Source organism: Carassius auratus, unplaced genomic scaffold (genome assembly GCF_003368295.1).
Source record: "Carassius auratus strain Wakin unplaced genomic scaffold, ASM336829v1 scaf_tig00216461, whole genome shotgun sequence".
Taxonomy (NCBI): domain Eukaryota; kingdom Metazoa; phylum Chordata; class Actinopteri; order Cypriniformes; family Cyprinidae; genus Carassius; species Carassius auratus.
In genome coordinates, this window is record NW_020528584.1 from 441,965 (window position 1) to 463,709 (window position 21,745).

At 34.1% G+C, this 21,745-nt stretch overlaps 2 protein-coding genes across 2 annotated transcripts in view; both read left to right on the forward strand.

Annotated features, from left to right (window-relative positions):
• LOC113098252 (capZ-interacting protein-like) overlaps positions 1 to 5,465 on the forward strand; it is a 50,361-nt gene extending 44,896 nt beyond the window's left edge. The window contains exon 6 of the mRNA XM_026263266.1: positions 4,417 to 5,465. Coding sequence (XP_026119051.1) covers positions 4,417 to 4,797 — 381 coding nt within the window. The 3' untranslated portion in view covers positions 4,798 to 5,465. The remainder of the gene's footprint in view (positions 1 to 4,416) is intronic.
• A 2,776-nt stretch (positions 5,466 to 8,241) lies between these two features.
• Positions 8,242 to 17,852, forward strand: LOC113098255 (TPA-induced transmembrane protein-like). The gene is made up of 8 exons (XM_026263269.1): positions 8,242 to 8,698; positions 9,602 to 9,682; positions 10,040 to 10,108; positions 11,360 to 11,495; positions 13,464 to 13,606; positions 14,916 to 14,986; positions 15,151 to 15,320; positions 15,598 to 17,852. Exons 1-8 carry the CDS (start codon positions 8,621 to 8,623, stop codon positions 15,603 to 15,605), a joined length of 756 nt encoding a protein of 251 aa, XP_026119054.1. The 5' UTR covers positions 8,242 to 8,620; the 3' UTR covers positions 15,606 to 17,852.
• The last annotated feature ends 3,893 nt before the right edge of the window (positions 17,853 to 21,745 follow it).

A 21,745-nucleotide genomic window follows, 5' to 3' on the forward strand; every position in this document is an offset into this window, starting at 1 on the left:
ATGCTAGAAAGTTTTTTTTATTTTTATTATTATTATTATTTATTTATTTTTGTCAGCGAGCCTCTTTGACTCATCGTTGAGTAATTCACACACACAAAGATTGCAGAGTGCTGATCACATGCTGATTTTCCCACGATCACTGCCCGACCTGTCGGTGAACTTGTTTACTTGCAAATCGGGCTTATAATCTTGTAGTGTGAACTTAAAGGACAATTGCTGAAGAAGCATGCTTTAGGAGTTTCCAGTGGCCAATGGTGTTCATATACTGTACATATGGACATTGAACACTCCCTCTTACAGGAACTGTTCACTGGTAATGTTGAGTCGCCTTCAGATCACCACATTCGACAAATTCATAATGTTTTTATTTCCTTTTTTTATTTTGTGTTTTGCTCTTTTTAATAATTTTGAATGGATCTGTCTACATTTATATACAGTCAGGTAAAGGCGACTGTTGGGGTGGTGTTGGCGCAGTGGATAAGTCTCATGACTTTGGTGTGAGAGACCCGGGTTCGAATCCACTGTTAGACACTTAAGCAAGACACTTAACCCCTAGTTGCTCCAGAGGCGTGTGACCTCTGACATATATATAGCAATTGTAAGACGCTTTGGATAAAAGCGTCAGCTAAATGAATAAATGTAAATGTAAATGTTACATTGGTCGGTTAGCATCTCTGTGTGCTCCTATTTGGTATTGCAGCTTGACTTGTAGTTATAGAAAAATGCTCTAAACAAATGTGACATTTATTTTTTCCTCAACATTTTTACTTGTATAAATAAATTGTGGATGATTAAAATGTAATGTTTTAACTTATCTTGCAAAAAATCTTGCACAAAATACTGTTTTGTGAAAGTCATCTTCAAACTCTATTTTGAACTTGATAAAACAATTATCTTCATTTAAAATGTTTCAAGTCAGTGTTTTTCTTTTGATATACTGGGATAAATCTTACTGGAATAGATGCTAAAATTGTTACCTAGAAAATTTCCCACCAACCACACCTGGAACCAGGCACGTGCACACATAGACATCAAAGGGGGCTTGAGCACCTGCCCTTTTTATTCCTGGAGAGAAAGTGCCCTTTTTTCTGGGGTGCTTTTTTTTCTGAAAAAATAATATATATTCCTGTTTGCGCACAGCTTCCCTGTCAAACAAATATATTTATTGAAAAATAGTATAAATATCAGGTCAGGAGTTCTGAAGCGCTCATTGACCCCCAACCCACCCCCCCACTTCCTTCTCCCCTTGCACGCAGCGGCGCACATCAGATACACAGACACACACCTGCAGGCAGCAGCAGCCCCTCCCAGCAGTGTTTTTCTTGGCTTGTGCTGAGGTGAGTGGAGCTGGTGATGAACAAAAGATTAAAATACCAGTGCCCCGAATATTGCTCGAATTTACTGCTGATTAGCCAAAGGCAAATATAACTTAGTTAACCTGTGTTTTGCTAGCATGCATGCCTCATGAGCTACTAGACTAGAGCTGTGTAAGGGATAATCGCTATACATTATCCTCCTGCTTATTACCTGGCTACCTACCAAATAAATAAATAATTTGACACAAAATATTAAAAGGGAGTTTATTGATTTAAACCCGATTGTATTGCTTCCGCTAAAGAAAATAGTACGCTCCGTCTCTACGTCTTTATCCTGTGAGTCCATAGCATCAAGAAAAAAAAAAAAACGTAATTATGAGAAGTGCCCTTTATTTCACTTGAGCCCCTGTCCCTCAAAATGTCTGTGCACGTCCCTGCCTGGAACCAAGTATCTATCTTATAATATAACTTTTCACTGTGGATTGTTGGATTGGCTTTCACCATGGATAACAATAATTAATTAATTCCATTTATATAGCGCTTTTCTAGGCACTCAAAGCGCTTTACATAGTCAGGGGGTATCTCCTCATCCACCACCAGTGTGCAGCATCCACCTGGATGATGTGACGGCAGCCATATTGCGCCAGAATGCCCACCACACACCAGCTTACTGGTGGAGAGGAGACGGGGTGATGAAGCCAATCAGCTGATATGGGGATTGTTAGGAGGCCATGATGGTCAGAGACCAATGGGCGAAATTAGCCAGGATGCTTCAGTCACACCTCTACTCTTTTCGAAAGACATTCTGGGATTTTTAATGACCACAGAGAGTCAGGACCTTGGTTTAACATCTCATCCGAAGGATGAAGCGGAGTCCAGCCCGGGGCCGTCACATGTGGTTGGCGCAAGCTCCTTCATAAAATTCACCGGCCGTGCAGTTCTCAAACTGGCCCACTTCTACTCACTCAAGCCGGCCTCTGCTCACTCTAGGCCTCTGGCCTCCGCTCACTCAAGGCTGCGGTGTGTGACGCTGCTTTGTTGAGAAAGTGAAACTACTTTGTTTGGCCTTCCAAAAGAGGGCACGACTAGAAATCATGTTTATATCACGTTTATAATGGGGTTTAATGTTTATGTCTCATCGCTCTGGCCGGACAGGGGATCACAATATGTTAAGGGGCATAACATTTCCGTCAGCCGCTGGAGGTATTCAGCCAATCAGATCGCACTCTTTTCTCATTTCAGACTGATGAGCATTGTAAAAATCAGCGCGTTTCAGAAGTGAAGTGAAATTCAGCCAAGTATGGTGACCCATACTCAGAATTCGTGCTTTGCATTTAACCCATCCAAACCATGAACACACACCCAGAGCAGTGGGCAGCCATTTTTATGCTGCAGCGCCCGGGAAGCAGTGCCTTGCTCAAGGGCACCTCAGTCGTGGTATTGCCGGCCTGAGATTCAAACCCTCAACCCTAGGGTTAGGAGTCAAACTCTCTAACCACTGGGCCACGACTTCCCTTTGGGGCACAGAGGAGAAACAATAATGAACAATATGTGGAAAATAATGATTTTTTTTGTTTGTTTTTACCTTAAACCACATAAACACATTTCAAATACACAAAATATTGTTATTTTTTAGCAACATCATATGACCCCTTTAAAATAAAAATAGTTCAGTGTTATTAAAAGACCATTTTATCACATTGAGAGGAACAGAAACAGAAACAGAAACCTTGGAGTTATGATTGATGATCAGCTGACTTTCTAAAACCACATTGCTAATACTGTCCGATCCTGCAGATTTGCTTTATTCAACATATAGAAGATCAGACCATTTATTTTGGAACATGCTGCACAACTCCTTGTTCAAGCTCTTGTTCTGTCCAGGCTGGACTATTGCAATGCCCTCTTGGCAGGTCTTCCAGCCAGTTCTATCAAACCTTTACAATTAATCCAAAACGCGGCAGCAAGATTAATTTTTAATGAGCCTAAAATAATACACGTCACACCTCTGTTTATCAATTTGCACTGGCTACCAATAGCTGCTCGCATAAAATTCAAGGCATTGATGTTTGCATACAAAACTACGACTGGCTCTGCACCCATTTACTTAAATTACTTCAGACTTATGTGCCCTCTAGAAGCTTGAGTTCTGCAAGTGAACGTCGCATAATTGTGCCATCCAAAGAACCACAAAGTCACTTTCACTGACTTTTAAATTAAATGTTCCCTCCTGGTGGAATGACCCCAACATCTCTTCCGTCTTTATTTGACCCTCTTACTTTAGCACTCGCTATTCTAATTCTATTCTTAAAAAAATTATAATAATAATGTAACATCCTTTCAAATCTTTTTGTATTATGTTTATTTTCTTTTTATTTATTATACAATTATAAAAAAGACCTCTAACACTAGCTTGCTCTATTCTTTTTCTATTTTATCTGTTTTCTTTTTATTCATTATATTACTTAAAAGCCCTTGTTACGTGTACTCCTTTTAAGCTAACTAAGACTTGTTATAGCACTTGTATATAATTGCTCTTTTGTTGTTTTTGATTGCTTCAATTGTCCTCATTTGTAAGTCGTTTTGGATAAAAGCGTCTGCTAAATGACTAAATGTATATGTAAATGTAACAGACAACATCACCACCTAAATTTCAGATTTCTGTGAAACCCATTTGTTTTTAAATAAATGATTAATCGATCAAATTATCAAATTGTACATTTGGTCCCCCTAAATCATAAATATCTGGTAAATTCCTTGATTTTATGCAATCGTTTATTGTGTTGTACTGTATTGTATTACTGTAGTTTCAATATTTTTCTGCTTATCACAGCCTTATGTTGTTAGCATAGCAACACTCTTCTGTGTGGTAAATATGACAAGGGCTGTTTGTGGGGCACGTGGAGTGGTTGTTTGCAGCCAATTTCCAGTTTTATTTGTGATGTTCAGTCCAGTTAGCATGCTGCTTATGTAGCATGGCAGCTAAATAAGTTTGATACAAAGTAAATATGTCTGATGTAGTCTGTAGTGTTTTTAAAGTTATGTATGAATTCAACTTTTACAAACTCAGCTAGTCTGATTTTGTGTCTTCACCCCACAGAGTCGGGCTAGGCTGTCTTTTAAGCGACGGCTGCCCACACGACAACACAGAAAGTCAGCATGTGAGGAGACAAAATGGAACGATGATTCTCCATGTGAACCAGATAGTCAACAGCAGAATGGAGATGAAGGGGAATTGTATAATGGGCCTTCACAGGAGGATACTGAGGATAAAACAGACTATGTTCAACCCACCAATGGCCTTCAACAGGAAAAAGACAGGACAGAGCACTTAGATGTAACCCAAGAAAATGAGGGGACCGAAGTAACCCATGTAGGAAGTAAGGAGGAAGTAACTGAAGAGAAGGAAGAGACAAGAGAGGACAGGACAGAAGTGAAAGAGGACAAGGAAGTTCTGGATGAAGAGAACAACCCAGAATAGAAATAACAGGGTAATGGTCTTGAAAAGAAAAATTTGCTTTTTTTTATAACTTTTTTATAACTTTTTATAACTTTTTTTTTTTTTTTACACAACATAAGGCATTGATTTAGCAACCCAGAATATTAATAATGTTATTGCCAATAACCGTTGACTTAATGGTGTTTCTAACAAAATTTCGGAATCGCTGAGAATAGACTCCAGAATAGATGAAAAGTGAAATTGTCTAAATGCCAGAATTGATTTTTTTTCTCATTTAGGACTGTGGATTTGTGGACATATTGTCAGAAAGTAAATATTACACAAAGGGTTAGATGTTATCAGCACTCTCGTGGCAATTTGTTGCAATTTTATGTTTTAGAGTACAGGTGGTGAATTTGTATAATCTCATTTGTATGTTTTTGTAAAATCTGCTTGCACCCCACTGCTGGTTATGTTTAGTGGTGGACCTTTAAAAAAAATCCTACATTTTTGTACAAATGAAAAACTGTACAAATTTGCCTCCAACTGCAAAAATGTGTATATTTTCTCAAGAGATCAGGTGGGATCTTGAAGCCATAATATATCAAACCCTGAGTTTCTATTCAAACTCTCTAGAGTATGTCTGGGTTATTCATATTCCTTGATTATCTTGCTGGCTTTTTCTTTTAAATAAACTTAGATTTTTATTTGCTGTTCAGAGAACAGAAACACGTTCACCTTTGGAGAGCATTCTTCATTTTGAAAGTACATTTCCAGCATTCACCCTGTTTGAATATCCATGTGATTCAGTTAACAAAGTGACAAATATCACTGAAATAGGTGTAGTTTTACTGACTGTTGGTTAATTTGAAATATCTGACATGCCTCTGTGATAGCACTAGGGTCTGTTAACAGCAAAAGTTGGCTATAAATGCTTCATAAACAATTCAGAAATGATTTATCAGTCATTTTGAGTGTTTAGTTTCACTGACATTGAGTTGGCTAAGAGGGCTGTGGAGAGGGTTTGGGTAAAGTTGCAAAATCACGAATCACTAAATACACTTTTATTTTCTGCTGGTTACTGAAATTATTATTATTATTTTTTAAGATATATAACGACAAATATAAATAATACAAAGAGCATAGTGGCAAATATATTGTGAAGGCCAAATTTATTAGCAGTCTCGACTGCTGTTATGTAAAGATACTTTATTATTAAATATAATGCCTGAAATGTATCACTGTGACTGCAAAGCTACTGTATTGTATCAATGATCTACTACTTCCCATATATGACTGAATAAAGAGCTTTATTTACACTTACCAGATGCTTTCCTTTATTGTGTACAGTAATTGAGTCTGAAGCATCACTGACTGACCCCACTGACTGACATGATAATAATTAAATAATCTTACTAAATAGTTCACTTTTTAGTTACAACAAGCCTAATTACTTTTGCTTTTTGCTAAAAACGAAACCAAATGCACTCGGTCCTGTACATGTTGCGCTGACATTTTCAGTAATTATACTCTAACAGAGTTCACTAACCTCTGTTCGAGTATAGTAATGTCATTACTTAGGTAAAAATTTATCTGACTGGTTATATGCAGGTTAAAGCATATCGCACACGCAACCAGTCACTCCCAAGACGTGTATCTGCCACCCTTGCATCAGGTTGACTTTAGATGTCCATGTGCATATTCCATCCTGGGTGTGAATTTTTCTGAAGATCGGTCCTGCACAGACAGATACTAACTAACAGCAGACACTTGAATAGTTTTTCTTACTACCTGAACATGACAAATTTAATATATATATATTTTTTATGTAGCTCTTATGAAGCTCTTTCTTTCTGAAGCACGTATTCTCTGCATGCTTTCTCCCTTTGAGTAATTTCCTCTTGAAATAAAAGTTATGTTTGCACAATGAATTACCTGTTTCCATTACTGCCAGCTACAGTACAAACCCTAACCCTGCCTCCCAACCAAACCCATCTGCCCCACCCTTCCACCCCAGAGCCGCCCCTAATACTAACACACACACACACACACACACACACATAGGGCCCTATTTTAACGATCTAAGTTCATGGTCTAAAGCACTTGGTGAAGGTGTTATCAGGACATGTTTGCATGACGGGAAAATGGTCGGTGTGCTCGGGCACATGGTCTTAACAGGTTGTCCATTCTGAATGAGTACTGGCCATTTTTTGGGGAACGTAACGTGTAATAAACCAAACAGTCTCGTCTCCCATCCCCTTTAAAAGCCAGTTGAGCTTGCGCCATGGTGGGTTCGCTATTTACAAGGCGAAATATAATTTTAAAAAAAAATTGTGAGCTGCTGCACATCCTTGTGTGTAATAAGGAAATTGTTTGCGTTTTATGTACATGCCTACTGGTGCATTTTACTAACATGCCCTTTAAATAACAAAGGAAAAATACTGACTTTATACCAAGTTTGAGTTGGTCTATGGCACAGTCTATTTTCAGTTCCTCAAAATAGCAACATGCCAAAAATGCGCCTGAACACACCTCTTTTTTATACCAGCACACCCATGGGTGCAAGTGCATTTGCATGCAAATGCAAATGCATTTGCCGCGCCTTGCACCGCATCTTGCCTAGGTGTATGATAGGGCCAATAGAGAACATACAGCTTCTTCAAGACTGGATTTTCCAAAACTTCCCCAAAATATCTATTTATAAAGTACTTTTTCTCAGCTGTTTCAAACATATTCTTCATTATTTTCTTCAATATTAAGATAAATAAAGTAAATGCTTTAACTGTAAATTGGTCATGTAGATGAGAGGCCCTAATGACCTTTGTAACATATGAAGCTGTAGTAAGTCGAAGAGTAAATGTATGTTTTAATGTGTTGGGTTCTTTTCTCAAACCATGGAGAGAACACATGTAATTGTATACTATTTAAGTTTTACATGGGGACGTCCCTTAAATCATACATTATTCCAAATCATAATATTAATGAATATTAACTTAATTAAAATTAACTTAAACAACTAAAAAGGATATATGTTGAAGTAGCAGTGGATTCCAGAATCCACCCCTTCAACATGAAGAAACATGTCATTTGCAGTTCTAAAGTGCTGTAAAAGCTTGAAATTGCACCTTGCAAATGCTTGGAAATTGCTTGAATTTCACTTGGACAAAAGTGTAAGAACACTGATTTGTTTAAGTGCAAATTAACTGACAGCAATCTGTTGAAAACTGAAACTCAAGTGACTCCCCTTTTGTGTTCAACGGACATGAGTGTGAGAAGGTAAATGAATGTGTGCTTTAAATGCAGCTACCCGTCTCTTTAAATGTGCACAAAATGCAGTTCACCTATGTGTCCACAAGGGCGATGTTTGTGTTTATTTGGAATTACATAATTGCCAATAATTGCCTTGGTGACTATAATGTCAAATGAGTCACAGTGAATGACTCTAAATGTACAATCTCACCTCACAGTAAAAAGCACACGTTTTTCAATATATCCATATACTGGTTTAGCCTGCTTCTTTATTTTATTTGCCTTCAGACAGCAAATGCCCTTTTCTCACAGTTCCTGTAAGTTGCCTAACGTTGTGTGCTACAGTTTCGTTTCAATGTACACAGTCATTCTAACTGAAATACAAGACACTCTTTAACACCTGGATTTAACCTGTTGGCTAGAATATCATTATCAGCCGCATCCACATCGAAAAAAAAAACCTGGAATCAGCTTATTTATAATTTATTAGCTAAATGTGACACTTGGGAAAATTGTTCACTAACCACAACACAAAACCTGGTGAAACTATTTCGCAACCAGTCTTAACACGCCTCAGTTCCGGGTTTCCGCAGGTTGGGATAGTGACTATGGAAGTATGACAGACGCGTTGGAGTTGAAGCCCATTCAAGTTGTCTGTGACAACAATAACGCCTCGAGTGACCAAACGATTGAGGTAAGCTGTAAAAATATTTTCTTCATCTTGTCTTCAGATCATTGACAAATTTATTCATGATTGTGCAAGTGCGCTAACGTTTTACTCTGAGTGTATTCCCTTGTTGTTTCGATTTGATCGTATAGATTTTTTACTTTATTTATTTATTTTTTTATTATTGTTTTACTTTGTACTTAATAACGTACGAAAGGTACGATGGTGACACGTTAATGCTTAAGTAAATACATGCCATGACCTGAATGATTACCCCATTCATATTTATTAAGTCTACATGTACTCCAAGGTAGAATATCATAAGAGTCTTACCTCGTTTGCTGGTTTTTAGCTAATTTAAGATGGTATTCGCTGGTTTAAACTGGTTTCCCAGCCTAGCCAAGCAGGTCTTCATCTAGTTTAGTGGTTCTTTTGAAAAAGGATAGGATACTATGGTACATGGCCATAACAAGTCAGCAAGTCTCTCAAATACCTTATAATCTGGCACTTTTATGACAAAGCAAGGCTGGCCCAGGTTGTAAAATGTCATGTGGCATGATTACCAAAAGTGTAAAGTTGTTTATAATAATCTATCTATCTATCTATCTATCTATCTATCTATCTATCTATCTATCTATCTATCTATCTATCTATCTATCTATCTATATATATAATACATAATATATAATACATATGATACAAACATGACTAAATTTAGTACTTTTTAAAACACACCTGGCACACTTGGGAAGTTTTTTCTTTCTTTATTATTTACCCTTCTTCATTGCTCCTGGCCCGTACTATTTTAATGTTTTTACTGTTGCGTTAGAGGCTGTTGTCTAAATATTTATATACTGTACACTACAACTGTACAGACCAATGACTTTCTCTATGTAAATATTGTATAAGTTATGTGAGAAATGTTCACAGGTGATTCCAGGGAATGGCACTTGCTCAGACCACCTAAGATCAGAGAGAAATGAAGTGTCCCCTCTTCTATCAACACCACAGGTATATGCCTCTTACTCGTAACTTTTGATTGGCTGAAAAAAAAAAATTGAATGAATGAAACTATGATGGTTTTGAAACAAAGCAAAAGCATTGACAATGACATAACTTGTGACCATAGTTGCTTATGGGAAATGCATTGTATATATATATATATATATATATATATATATATATATATATATATATATATATATATATATATATATATATAATACATTGTTTTCACTCATAATTAGGTTATTCAAGTAAGCTATTAATTTTCCACTATTGATGTCTTGTGCTGCATGCAGATTTTTAGGCTGCAAACCCATCCTTCAGTTTAGTTTGACTGGTCTGTCTGGATTTATGTGTTTTCAGGTCACTGAGAATAATAGTGAACAGCATGTGGATGGAGGCGTCGATGCTGACTCTCTAACTCGACCCAAGGTAAATCTGAAAAACAAAAAGCCATTACTTTGGAGTATGTCTACATGTGGAAATAATACAATTTTGATGTCTCTCTTATCTGACATACACATCTGAGGTCTTGGGAGTCTTTACTAATAAGAGTTGAATCAGTTGTGTTGAATAGGGAGTCATCTAAAATGTGCAATGCTTGGATTTCTCCAGGACCAAGATTGGGAACCACTGACATAAGCAAATGTGTATAATGTAATTTAAACAGCTTGGCTTTTAACAACGATTAGGTACAGTAAGAAAGTCTTGTGGTTGTTCCTCTGTAGGACCCTATGATTTCCGCGATGTGAAAAACTCAGACGGAACCAGAATCCAGTCATAAAAATTAAATGAAACAAGGAATGTCACTAAATTTGCCAATTTTTGGATGAATAAATCAAAAGTATCTCATTACACTTAAATCAAAATGTGATATGGACTATTGTCTGTGAATATTAAGCTTTAAAATATGCATTTTAATATGAATCCTTCCTGCTCTGCGTGTCACTGTGTGAATGAACGGCACAGATGCAAGGTTTCGTTTACTACACACATACTGAAGAACCTGTGACGTTTGTGTTGTTTTTAGCCTCAATATATGAGTACATGAACATAATCTCTAGGTCTGCTGTAAGAGTCACTTCATAACCATTTTCCCATTTACTTTGAGAAAAACTATCGTCATCATATTCAAACAGAAACGCAAAAGTCTTTACAGCAACTCATCAAAAATAAGTTTGGTTTAACTCAAAGAAACTGTGACAGAAATATATTAATTAATGTAATGATAGTACCACTACAACTAATAAAATTGTTATTAAAACATAATAAAAAAATAAAATAAAATATATATATATATATATATATATATATATATATATATATATATATATATATATATATATATATATATATATATATATATATTTATTATTATTATTATTATTTTATAAAATATATTATTTAGAGGTGCTTTTATTATTATAATGTAATGAAACCATTCAAATGGAATCCAGAAAATTTATGGAAAACACAGAATTTGGCAAAAAAAAAAAAAAAATGTTAGAAACAAAAAAAATAAAAATGTATATTGCTTCAAGTATGTAAATAATAAAAAAAATATATTTTTGTTAAATTGCTGTTATATTGTGTATGCTTCATGATTTAAATTCATTAGACATGCTTTTTGATTAATTCAATTTAATGTTACTATTAAAACAGAGTTTCTGTTTGTGTTTGCAGTGGTCAAGGGAGCTGCGGAGGGTCAAGAGAGAACTAAATGAGGTGGTGGTGTGGAAATTCAAATTATGGACAGTGCTACTCTTCATCTTTATTACCATTGCTCTGGTTATTGGGATCTCAATTATTGTGTGTGCAGGTACTGATGCTCCATTCATAATCTTCGACTACTGCGAATGCTATTGATAATGTTACCAGTCTAATTTGTTAGGCTATATATTTTGCTGTTTTTATGCACTTTCAAGAGAAAACAAAATCTCAACTTTCAAATTCTGTCAATTTTATCACAAAATACAAACAATAAATGTTTAACACACGCAAAACATTTTAAACCTTTAACACTTTTATTTTAGCTGATGCATATGTTTCTCTTTAATTTTAGTTCTTGCACAAAATAAGCATGAATGAACATGATAATGTATTGTATGTTGAAAGAAACAAAGCAACTTGCTGAAATTGTTCAACTCATTTTTATTTGAGTGTTGATTTATTAAAAACATTTGATTAATTAATTGATTATTAAATAACATTTATTTTTTATTTATTTTTTTTGGCCAAGTGCATCCTGAATTCTAGTCATATCTGGCTTGCTCTTCTGATACTGATGTTAAAAATTATGAGATCAGAGGAGCCTTCCTCTATACATTTACCAAAATATCAGCTGTTTCAAAGATGACTGAACCACAGCATATGTTTCTTAAAGGGGTCATATGACATTGCTTAAAAGATCATTATTTTGTGTATTTAGTGTAATGCAATGTGTTTATCCTCTGTCCTCTATGCCTCGCCCTTCTGAAACGCAAACATTTTTATCCAGTGCATTGTGATTGGCTGAATGCCTCAAGCGTGTGACGGAAATGCCGTCTTCCGTCACGACGAGACATAACCAATAAAACCCATTACAAATGAGGCATTTGTTGCATCCAGTGGGGACATAATTACTGATTATAATAACTTATACTCTCTTTTAACTCGTTGCGCTGAGTAAACAAAAAACAATGTCTGCATTTGTGATTGGAAAAATGATAAAACAACAAGTGCTACTCTACACTGCTCAAAACTCACATTTGAATTATCAGTGGCACATTGTTTAAATATGTGACCCTGGACCACAAAACCAGTCTTAAGTCACTGGGGTATATTTTTAGCAATAGCCAAAAAAAAAAAAAAAAAAACTTGTAAGAGTTAAAATTATAGATTTTTCTTTTATTCTAAAAATAATTAGGATATTGATTAAAGATTATGTTTCATGAATATATTTTGGAGATATCTGACTGTACATATATAAAAACTTAATCTTTGATTAGTAAAATGCATTGCTAAGAACCTCATTTGGACAACTTTAAAGGCAATTTGTCAATATTTAGATCAGAATCCAGATTTTCAAATAGTTGTATCTTTGCCAAATATTGTACTAACAAACCATGCAACAATGAAAAGCTTATTTATTCAACATTCATATGATGTATAAATCTCAATTTCGAAAAATTGACACTTGAGACTTTTGCGGTCTTGTGGTACATATGTAAATGTACTTACAGACTGAGAGTCAGAAGCGCCAGCCTGTCCTTGCAAAGTTAGAATTTCCCCACTTTATAGAAACAGCATTTGTGCACAGAAGCATTGTAGGCTACTGGTTCAGGAAACAGTCCTCATCTTCAGTAAAAATAAATACAATAATAATAAATAAACATTCCTTGACCTGTTCCGGAACAGTGTTGTAAATACAACTTAACCACTGATTTTTGTGTCCTCTTTTGAAAGGACAAAAAAAGTAGTTTCACTTCCACCATGAAACCACCATACGCCTTTTTTATGTGCGTAAACATTTGGGCAGTGTTATACAAATTTTCCCACATCATAATGTGGGGGCATGTTTAAACGAGCCGTTTTAGGAGGGCGTGGCTGACTCTTAACTTTAATAAAGAATATCTCTTTGGATTTGACACTTTAGTCTTTGCAACTTCACAGATCTTCTTTATGCAGCAAGTGCCTGTAACACTCCAAAAAAAAGAACATTTTTAAATCAAATCATATGACCCCTTTAAATAATTCCTGTATAACATTTTGATTGTATTTTTGTTTTGCAACCCTCTGTGTTTTAAAGTTGTTCATGATGATGAGGATGAAAAATATGACAAATCCTCATTTGTGGTGGGACGCTTCTTCAGAGGAAATTTCACTCTGGATGCTAACAGCTTCATTTCAAACTCTCCGGATGAAGAGACTATGAGAGAGCTGGAAAAGCAGGTAATAACAAAAATGACCTATTCAGTACTAGAAATTGTAGATCCATGTGAAGCATTTTTGAGAAATCATTCATAAGCTTTACATAACTCAACACATATTAAACTCTGAAGTATGAAGACATACCTTTTTTTTATAAATATGGATTTAAAGATTAACCCCAACCCCCAAATGTTTCACATGATTTCCCTGACTAATCTTGAATTTGAATCTATATAAATGTTCAATGTTTAGTACAAGCTAGACTATAAGGACAGCATCTGACATGTTATCAGTTGACACAGAAAATTATTTTTACTCGTCCCAGTTTGTATGAACAAATAAAAAGTGCACTAAGGGGTGTCAATGAGGATAGAATAGAATAGAAATTAAAAAGTAACTGTTCTATTTGAATATATTTTCAAATTTAATTTATTTCTATGATGTAAAGCTTAATGTTCAGCATCATTACTCTTCAGCCTTCAGTGTCACTTGATGTGTTCAGGAATGAAATATGCTGATTTGCTGCTAAACCTATATATATATATATATCCATGTTAAAAATCCTTAATACTTCAGCGGAAACCATGATACCTTTTTTTTTTTTTTTTTCAGAATTCTTTGATCAATAGAAAGTTCAAAAGAGCAGCATTTATTTGAAATATATATTCTTGTGACACTGCAAATCTTGAATCATTGACATCTGTCTTGAAGGAATAGTTTACCCAAAAATTGTTCACTCATGCAAATTCACTCATGATGTCATTTATTCACCCTCATGTCATTCCAAACTTGTATGACTTTCTATATTCTGTGAAAAAGAATCTGACCCAAAAGAACTATGCTTTCATTGGACATCACTGTTTAAAGCTACTGCACATATCAAGAGATTTTGTAAAAACCCACCATTTGTAGTCCACTGATGAAAATAAATCAGAGAGATTTGGAACAGCTTGAAGGTGAGTAAATAATGATGAAATGTTAATTTTGTGGGTGAACTAATCATCCTGAGCGGGATGCTCCACAACTTGCACTTATGCTTTAACAGTAGTAGTGTTCTATTTATTTTTTTCCTTCTCAGTGCTGTTCCTTATATTAGGGGCACATCACTGCATATCTGGGATGTTTTCCTTATCCAACACATCTGATTTAACAGAGCTCAGTAGTATACTGACTCAAGCACATGTTTTAGATAAGTTAAACATCCTGCAGTACAATGGAGAAAAAAAAACAAACAAAACAGCACTGCTTTTATTTAATTATGTTGCTATTTACATGTATGATTACTCATTCACTCTATCTGTCTCTCCCATACAACATAATCAATCTTCAGCTGATAGAAGTCTACAGTTCTTCTCCTGCATTGGAGAGGTACTTTTACAGTGTCACCATAAACAATCTCCAGTGAGTAAATTTCACACTCCAGTCACATTTTACACCTATTTGCTTGTCCATACCATAGTGTGATTTTAAGTCTAATCCACTCATTTTTGGTCCAGACAAACAAATCTAATTTATGTCAAGGGAAGTCGACCGAAATGAATTTTTAATGTTGTGTTTCGAAACAGGGACACTGCAGCCCAGTTTAAGCTCCAGTTCATGATGCCTTTAGAACATGAGGAGCTGATACGCTACACTCTGAGTCTAAAGATGGTTAAAAATGTGCTGCTCCAACACTTGTATGATCGAGACACTGGAGCCCCTTTCTATATCAAACCAACATCACTCCACATGGAAGGTGAGGAGATATTTATCAAATGAAATAATAATAAGACATTATAAATAAATAATAAAAATCAACTGCGCCATCCTAAAAATTATAGCTAATAATAAAAAGTATAAGTATGGAAATGATACAGTGACAAAACATAAATAATTGTAGCATTACACTAATTACATGCAATAAATAAATGCTAATTACATGCAGGACTGCAAAATATGAGATATATTTGTTTTTTGGTTTATTAGTAAACCTTACTATAATTTTCTTGTTTTTTTGTTTGCTATTTTTTCAGTTGGGTAGACATGCCAAACTTTAACTACAAGATGGATGTTGAACCTCTGGTATCTTCATCAGAAAACAGAACATTCCATGCATCACTTTATTTCATTTGATTGCCTTCTGGACTCTTTAAAAGATCTCTTAATAATATTAATTATCCACCATTAAAAATTATCTCAGTTTTATGGGTTCATTTCTAAGATATCATTGCGGTAAGTTAGTGTTCATTAAAGTATGTTTTATATAGAGGGTTCCCATGGGTCCCTGAAATCCTTGAAAGTTTGTGAATCTGAAACATTTTTGTTGCGGCCTGGAAAGTTTTAGAAAATAAATATACTTTGATGCAGGTACTTGAAAGTGCTTGGATTTCTTTTGTGCAAGAAGTTTTCTGGAAAAAATTCCATATTAGTCCCTCTGGTCTGCTAATGTGTTATTTTGCCAATAATTTGTGGCCTATGCATAGAAGCTTGCTTGATTTACATTAGTTACGCGCATTTATGCTTTACGTTAAGTGTTTCACGTGTGAGGTACTTTGTGTTGTAGACAGTACGTTGCCATTACGTTAGAGTGACCATATTTCCTCTTTTTCCTGGACATGTCCTCTTTTTGGACCTAAACAAATTCATCTGAACTGCCCAAAATGTGGGGAATTCGGCTTTTACTTTCTACAGGCGTCAGTGCATTTTTGTATTAGAGCGCTACGATGGACTGTTTTCTTAATCCTGCTCCCACTGGATTTCCCACTCCCGTGATTCTAATATTGCATAATTTTTGCGAATCAGGGAGCCGCCTTCAATAAGCAGAGCATTTAAATCTCTTTTAATCAGTCATCCCTTTCTCCTCAATCCGTGATCAGTCAAATTTGACTCCTGCAGCTCCTATTGCTACTTTTAAACTGTTAATGGTTTGATTTTCCCCGTTGGTTAAAGGTTTTAAATGTTGCTTAATTACATTTGACTAAGATTCTACCTATGATAAAACTGTTCTAGATATTACATTTTGTGAAGGAGGGCGACTGGTACAGTAGGAATCTTTTTAGCTGTTTTTATGATCAATATGCATAACCGTGACTGTAAAATATGTATTTTAGGTATGGAAATGACATTTTCATGATATTTGATATTTGGGATATGGTCATTGCACTACTTTAACCACCGACCAACCACATCCCAGCCCCCTGCCCCAACCACTGTCCTCTTTTTGGAAAACTAAAATATGGTCACCCTACCGTTCATGCACTAAACCACTAGGATGGTAGGCCTACCTCTGTGTTTCACAGACACACCTGGAAATTAATGTTGAATTGCTTTGCTTAAGATAATGTAAACCTATGAGGCAAGAAAAACTTCTGGTTACATGAGCCTAAGCTCTTTTCAATAAAATCATGCAAATTCATGCAAAAGTTAATATCAGATCATTTTAGAATACAGTATAGGATGTACCGAATATTCTTCAGTTTTATGCAAAACAGAAATAATTAAAACATTTTTTTTTTTTTTTGCATAGTTATGTTTGACACATGAAAACTGTAACAATGCATCTTACAAGATATCAGGATATAACCTTGCTCTCACTTGAAATGTGTGCCCATATGAAGTCCTTGAATTTATCATTTAAAAAAACTTATATCAATACACTTAACAGTATAGTAAAACAAGATTTTTGCATTTGATTATTATCATTATTGAGGAATATTGAGGTTTAGATTTGTCATGTATATATATACATACAGTATAATACACTTTACTATAGTATGGTTCAGAAACACTATAGTATTTACTATAAATTACTATAGTATTTTTTTCATACATGTAGGTTATATCCAACACAAAACACTTATGACAATATTTGTTTTATAGTACCATACTATGCTAAAACGACATGTGTTTGGTTGACACCCATAGTATTGAATAAGCCACCATCTTTTAATATTGTTGTAAAGAAATCTAAATAATCCCATATTATTATCAGATGATTTTTTCCTCTAATGTTCATTCTGCATGTTTTCGTTTGTTGTGTCCTGTAGGGGGCGGTACTGTTCTTTCACTGCTCTTAGTTTTATGACTAGTTACTCATCCAAACCTCTGGTACATTTAGGCTACATGATTGGAGACATTTAATTTTCTGTATTCCGCATTCATTTTTGTGGCGTTGAAAAACCATCTTCTGAATAGTCTGAATAGTTTCCTGATAATCATAATGATTGAGTGTGTATAAATTATGTAAATTAAAAGTCTTAAGTAAAATATTGTAAAGTTTTGTCATGGATATTATTCTTTACTGTTTTGGATCTCTTGTATAAAGACAATATATTTAATGAGAGGCATTTTGAAATCTCAAAAAATACAAAGATTAGGCTACTGGATGAAATCTTAGTAGTATCTCTAGAAGACACAAATGGGATAGAGATGCTCTTTTGTAACTTTGCTCTAATGTGGGAAAATAAAATTGGGAAACTTTAGCTTTGCAGAAATTTATTTTTTTACATTTGATATTATTATTATTATTATTATTATTATTATTAAAGTATAAGTGTTGATCTTTATTTAAAAGCAAAAAGTCCAGTGGTCAGTTGCATAAACAACCACTTTGTTAAGACTGTCTTAAGGAATTGTTTGACCAACTATAGCAGTTAGCCAAAAGGTAATTTGTCTTTTCTGTCTCAAATTGGGCAAATCTAAAAGTTCAAAATGTTTTGAATAGCCTTGAAGAAAACAAATTAGATTACTAATATTTTAAGATTAGTCTAAGCAGTTTATGCAACCGTCCTAAGTTTATGCAATTTTAAAACTAAATTACTAAATGCTAAAATATCTAAAAGATAGCAACATTGATTACTATGTATTAATTGTGTATTATTATTAGGCTATTAATTATTATTATTTTGACTACATGTCTCTAACATATTGTAAAAAAAAGTAACTTTAGCTTGTCCAGTAAGAGTTTGAGTATTTTTTACTTCAAAGATTACTGGTTAATACTTTGATTTTTTTAAAGACAGTATTGAATCACACCATGCTTATAAAGCATATGTGTTACTCACAAATATCGAAGCATTTAATAAAATAAAGCAGCCCTCACCCAAACACAGAGACTTCGATAATTGGTACACAATACACAATGACGGTGCATTCCGTGGATCTTTGAGTATGAATGTGTCATTTTGAGTAGGATATGAACTGTAACACAATCGCAAGTTACTAAACATAAAACCAATGATAAAGCAGTGTAAACATAGCAGGAAAACAGGAAAAAAAAAAAAAAAAAAACGTGCCCCACTGCATGATGGGAACACCAGTGTCATAAAAGTTGAGTAGGTTTTACTTAATTTTACAAATGTCACTATTTTATTCTGTTTAATTCTGTTCCAATACTTTTAGTTTGTGTTCCCTTAGTCCTGCCACTCTTTAGTTTCCATGGCCACCATCATTAATAGTTCTGTGTTTCAGATGTGTTTCATCATTTCATCATTTATTTTACAATATATTACTGTAGTCAGAAAATCTTATGACTGGGACTGAACAGCAGAATTATTTAATTAAATTAATTTACTGCTCTTGTTTTTCTGTGAATTCACATTATAGAATTGTCTTTAACTGAGCCACTGTGAGAAATGTTGTTGTTTACTACTATAATTGTTTTGAATTCATCATAATGGAGATTAGTGATCCCATTTGTTTGGGATCTTCAGCCTTACTCTTTGCATATTCATATTCAAATTTATGATGTAGTCATGCCGGAAGTGTAACAAATTAAAACATTTGACAAAATGATGACAAGCTAGAATATGAAATAAGCTAACTGTATGACTAAGTCAAACTATTCTTAGCCTGAACATGAAGATTTTATTTTATTTATTAAACCAATAATAATAATAATAATAATAATAATAATAATAATAATATATATATATATATATATATATATATATATATATATATATATATATATATATATATATATATATATATATATATATATATATATATATATATATATATATATATATAAAACACTCTGCAGTATGATCCATGCTACATTGCATTCTGGGTGCCTTCAAAGTACATATGCACTGTAGAAACACAGAACTGTATGTGTCTCTGTCCGGGATAACAGAGGATTCAGATGCAGTGGAGTTGTGAGAAGGGAGATTTTTATTCTCACCAGAAAACACAAAGTAAAATAAACAATAATTAAACACCGAACATCAACAAATACAACACGAGGAGCTGAGAAAGCACCCTGATCCATGACAGTATGTTGCTGTTTGTTTACAATACATATTTGAGAGTGTAGCTAGATACAATAGAAATCCAACTATGAAATTTAGGACTTGATGTTTTATTGGAGAAATTTGTTTAACACAAAATATGTTTAAATATTAACTATTCTCAGTACATAAGTCAAAAGCTCAAAAGCTATTACTATTGATTTTTAAATGTTCCACATAAGGTTAAAACTGTTTGCCTGATTATGGTCTAAATTGTTATATATATATATATATATATATATATATATATATATATATATATATATATATATATATATATATATATATATATATATATATATATATATATATATATATGTATATTTTATAAATATATATATATATGTTGCAGAAGATATATTTAAGAAGTCCCAATTAAGAATCTCAACAGAAATAATGTAATCTGTTTTGGAAATTGTTAATCGTCTGAGGCCAGATTTACTATAATAAGAACACTCTTGATAGTCTGATTAATTTATCCTCTATTTAATCTCAGTGTGGTTGCACTTTGTGCTCCTGAATGGATCATGCACATGCCAGTGGAATCTCATGCAGATCAGAGATCATGGTCACACTTTGCATGGGTCAGCCGTGCTAGATAAACATGACATGCAGGGTTGAGTTTAGCTTTGGCTAAAGAGGGTTAAATGGCACTCAAATATCCATTTTATGTTTAATTATAACTACTGGCATGCAGTATTAAATAAACATTTAAATATTTATCGTCTGAAAAAACTTAATTCTTGTTGTGTCAAATATTGTGAACAGTTTTTCTTTTTATTAAGCTATCATTTTGTAAAATTTAGCAAAATGTATATTTTTATTGTGTGTGCTTTATACACATATAAAATGCTAACTATAAAATTCTAACATAAAATATATAAATATAAATGTAGTTTCAGACACATAATAATATTAATCCTGATATAATGCATCACTATTATACTATTATACTATATATATATATATATATATAGTGTGTGAACTGTGTAGCAAGTTCATATATCAGTGTTTGACATTGTTACATTAAGTGATTAACTTTTTTTTTTCAGATCAACTTGATTTACAAAACAAACAGTAGTTTGACTAAATTTTCTAAAGAAAAATATAAATGTTTGCTCAGAATAAACTTGCTGCCACAATGTTGAGTGTTTTGGGTGGTTGTTATGGTGTTCATATGCAGTTATTTAGCATGTTATAATTGGCACTTTCCCACTGCGTGGTACAGCATGGCTCGACTCGGCTGGGTTTTAATTTCCACTGTAGCTTAGTGCCACTTTAGAGTGGGTGGGATTATTCACATTTTTATAGTTGCGCCGCCTATACTGCTACGACTCCTGAAAAGCATTTTTATTCCCCATCAAGCTCTCGCTGGATACACTCCTCTGCTATGGGAGGAATTCCTCTACTTCCTCAACAGACCACGAAACAGCCTTTTTTTTGGTTCTTAAAAAAGGTGCATTTGTTCAAAACATTTATTTATTAACGGTAAACTGTAACCAGTGGAAACCCCCCCAAAAGTGAACCGTGCCGTACAATGCAGTGGAAAAGCACCATTATTGGTTACTAATCTGTTTTAATTGTTTCCTAAGGAGTTTCTAGAGTGTTCTAAGTGGTTGCTAGGTGGGTTGTACGGAGCCCTGCACATGACATGCAGGAATAGGCTAAATTGTGTGCACGTTTTACTAATTTGTTCCCTAGAAGTACTAAAACGTGCACACGATTACTATTGTGTTCTCTCGATTTACTATTTCGTTCACTTGATTTATAAATTGTGTGCACAATTTCCTAATTCGTTCGCTCGATTTGCAAAATCGTGCGCACAATTTAGTAAATCGAGGGAACACAATAGTAATCTTGTGCATGTTTTAGTACACTGAGGGAACGATTT

Bases quoted from the DNA above. Each gene is read 5' to 3' on its own strand.
- LOC113098255 (XM_026263269.1), top strand. From the start codon at position 8,621: ATGACAGACGCGTTGGAGTTGAAGCCCATTCAAGTTGTCTGTGACAAC. The intron at 8,699-9,601 runs GTAAGCTGTAAA...AAATGTTCACAG, and splicing joins CGAGTGACCAAACGATTGAG to GTGATTCCAGGGAATGGCAC. The intron at 11,496-13,463 runs GTACTGATGCTC...TGTGTTTTAAAG, and splicing joins CTCAATTATTGTGTGTGCAG to TTGTTCATGATGATGAGGAT.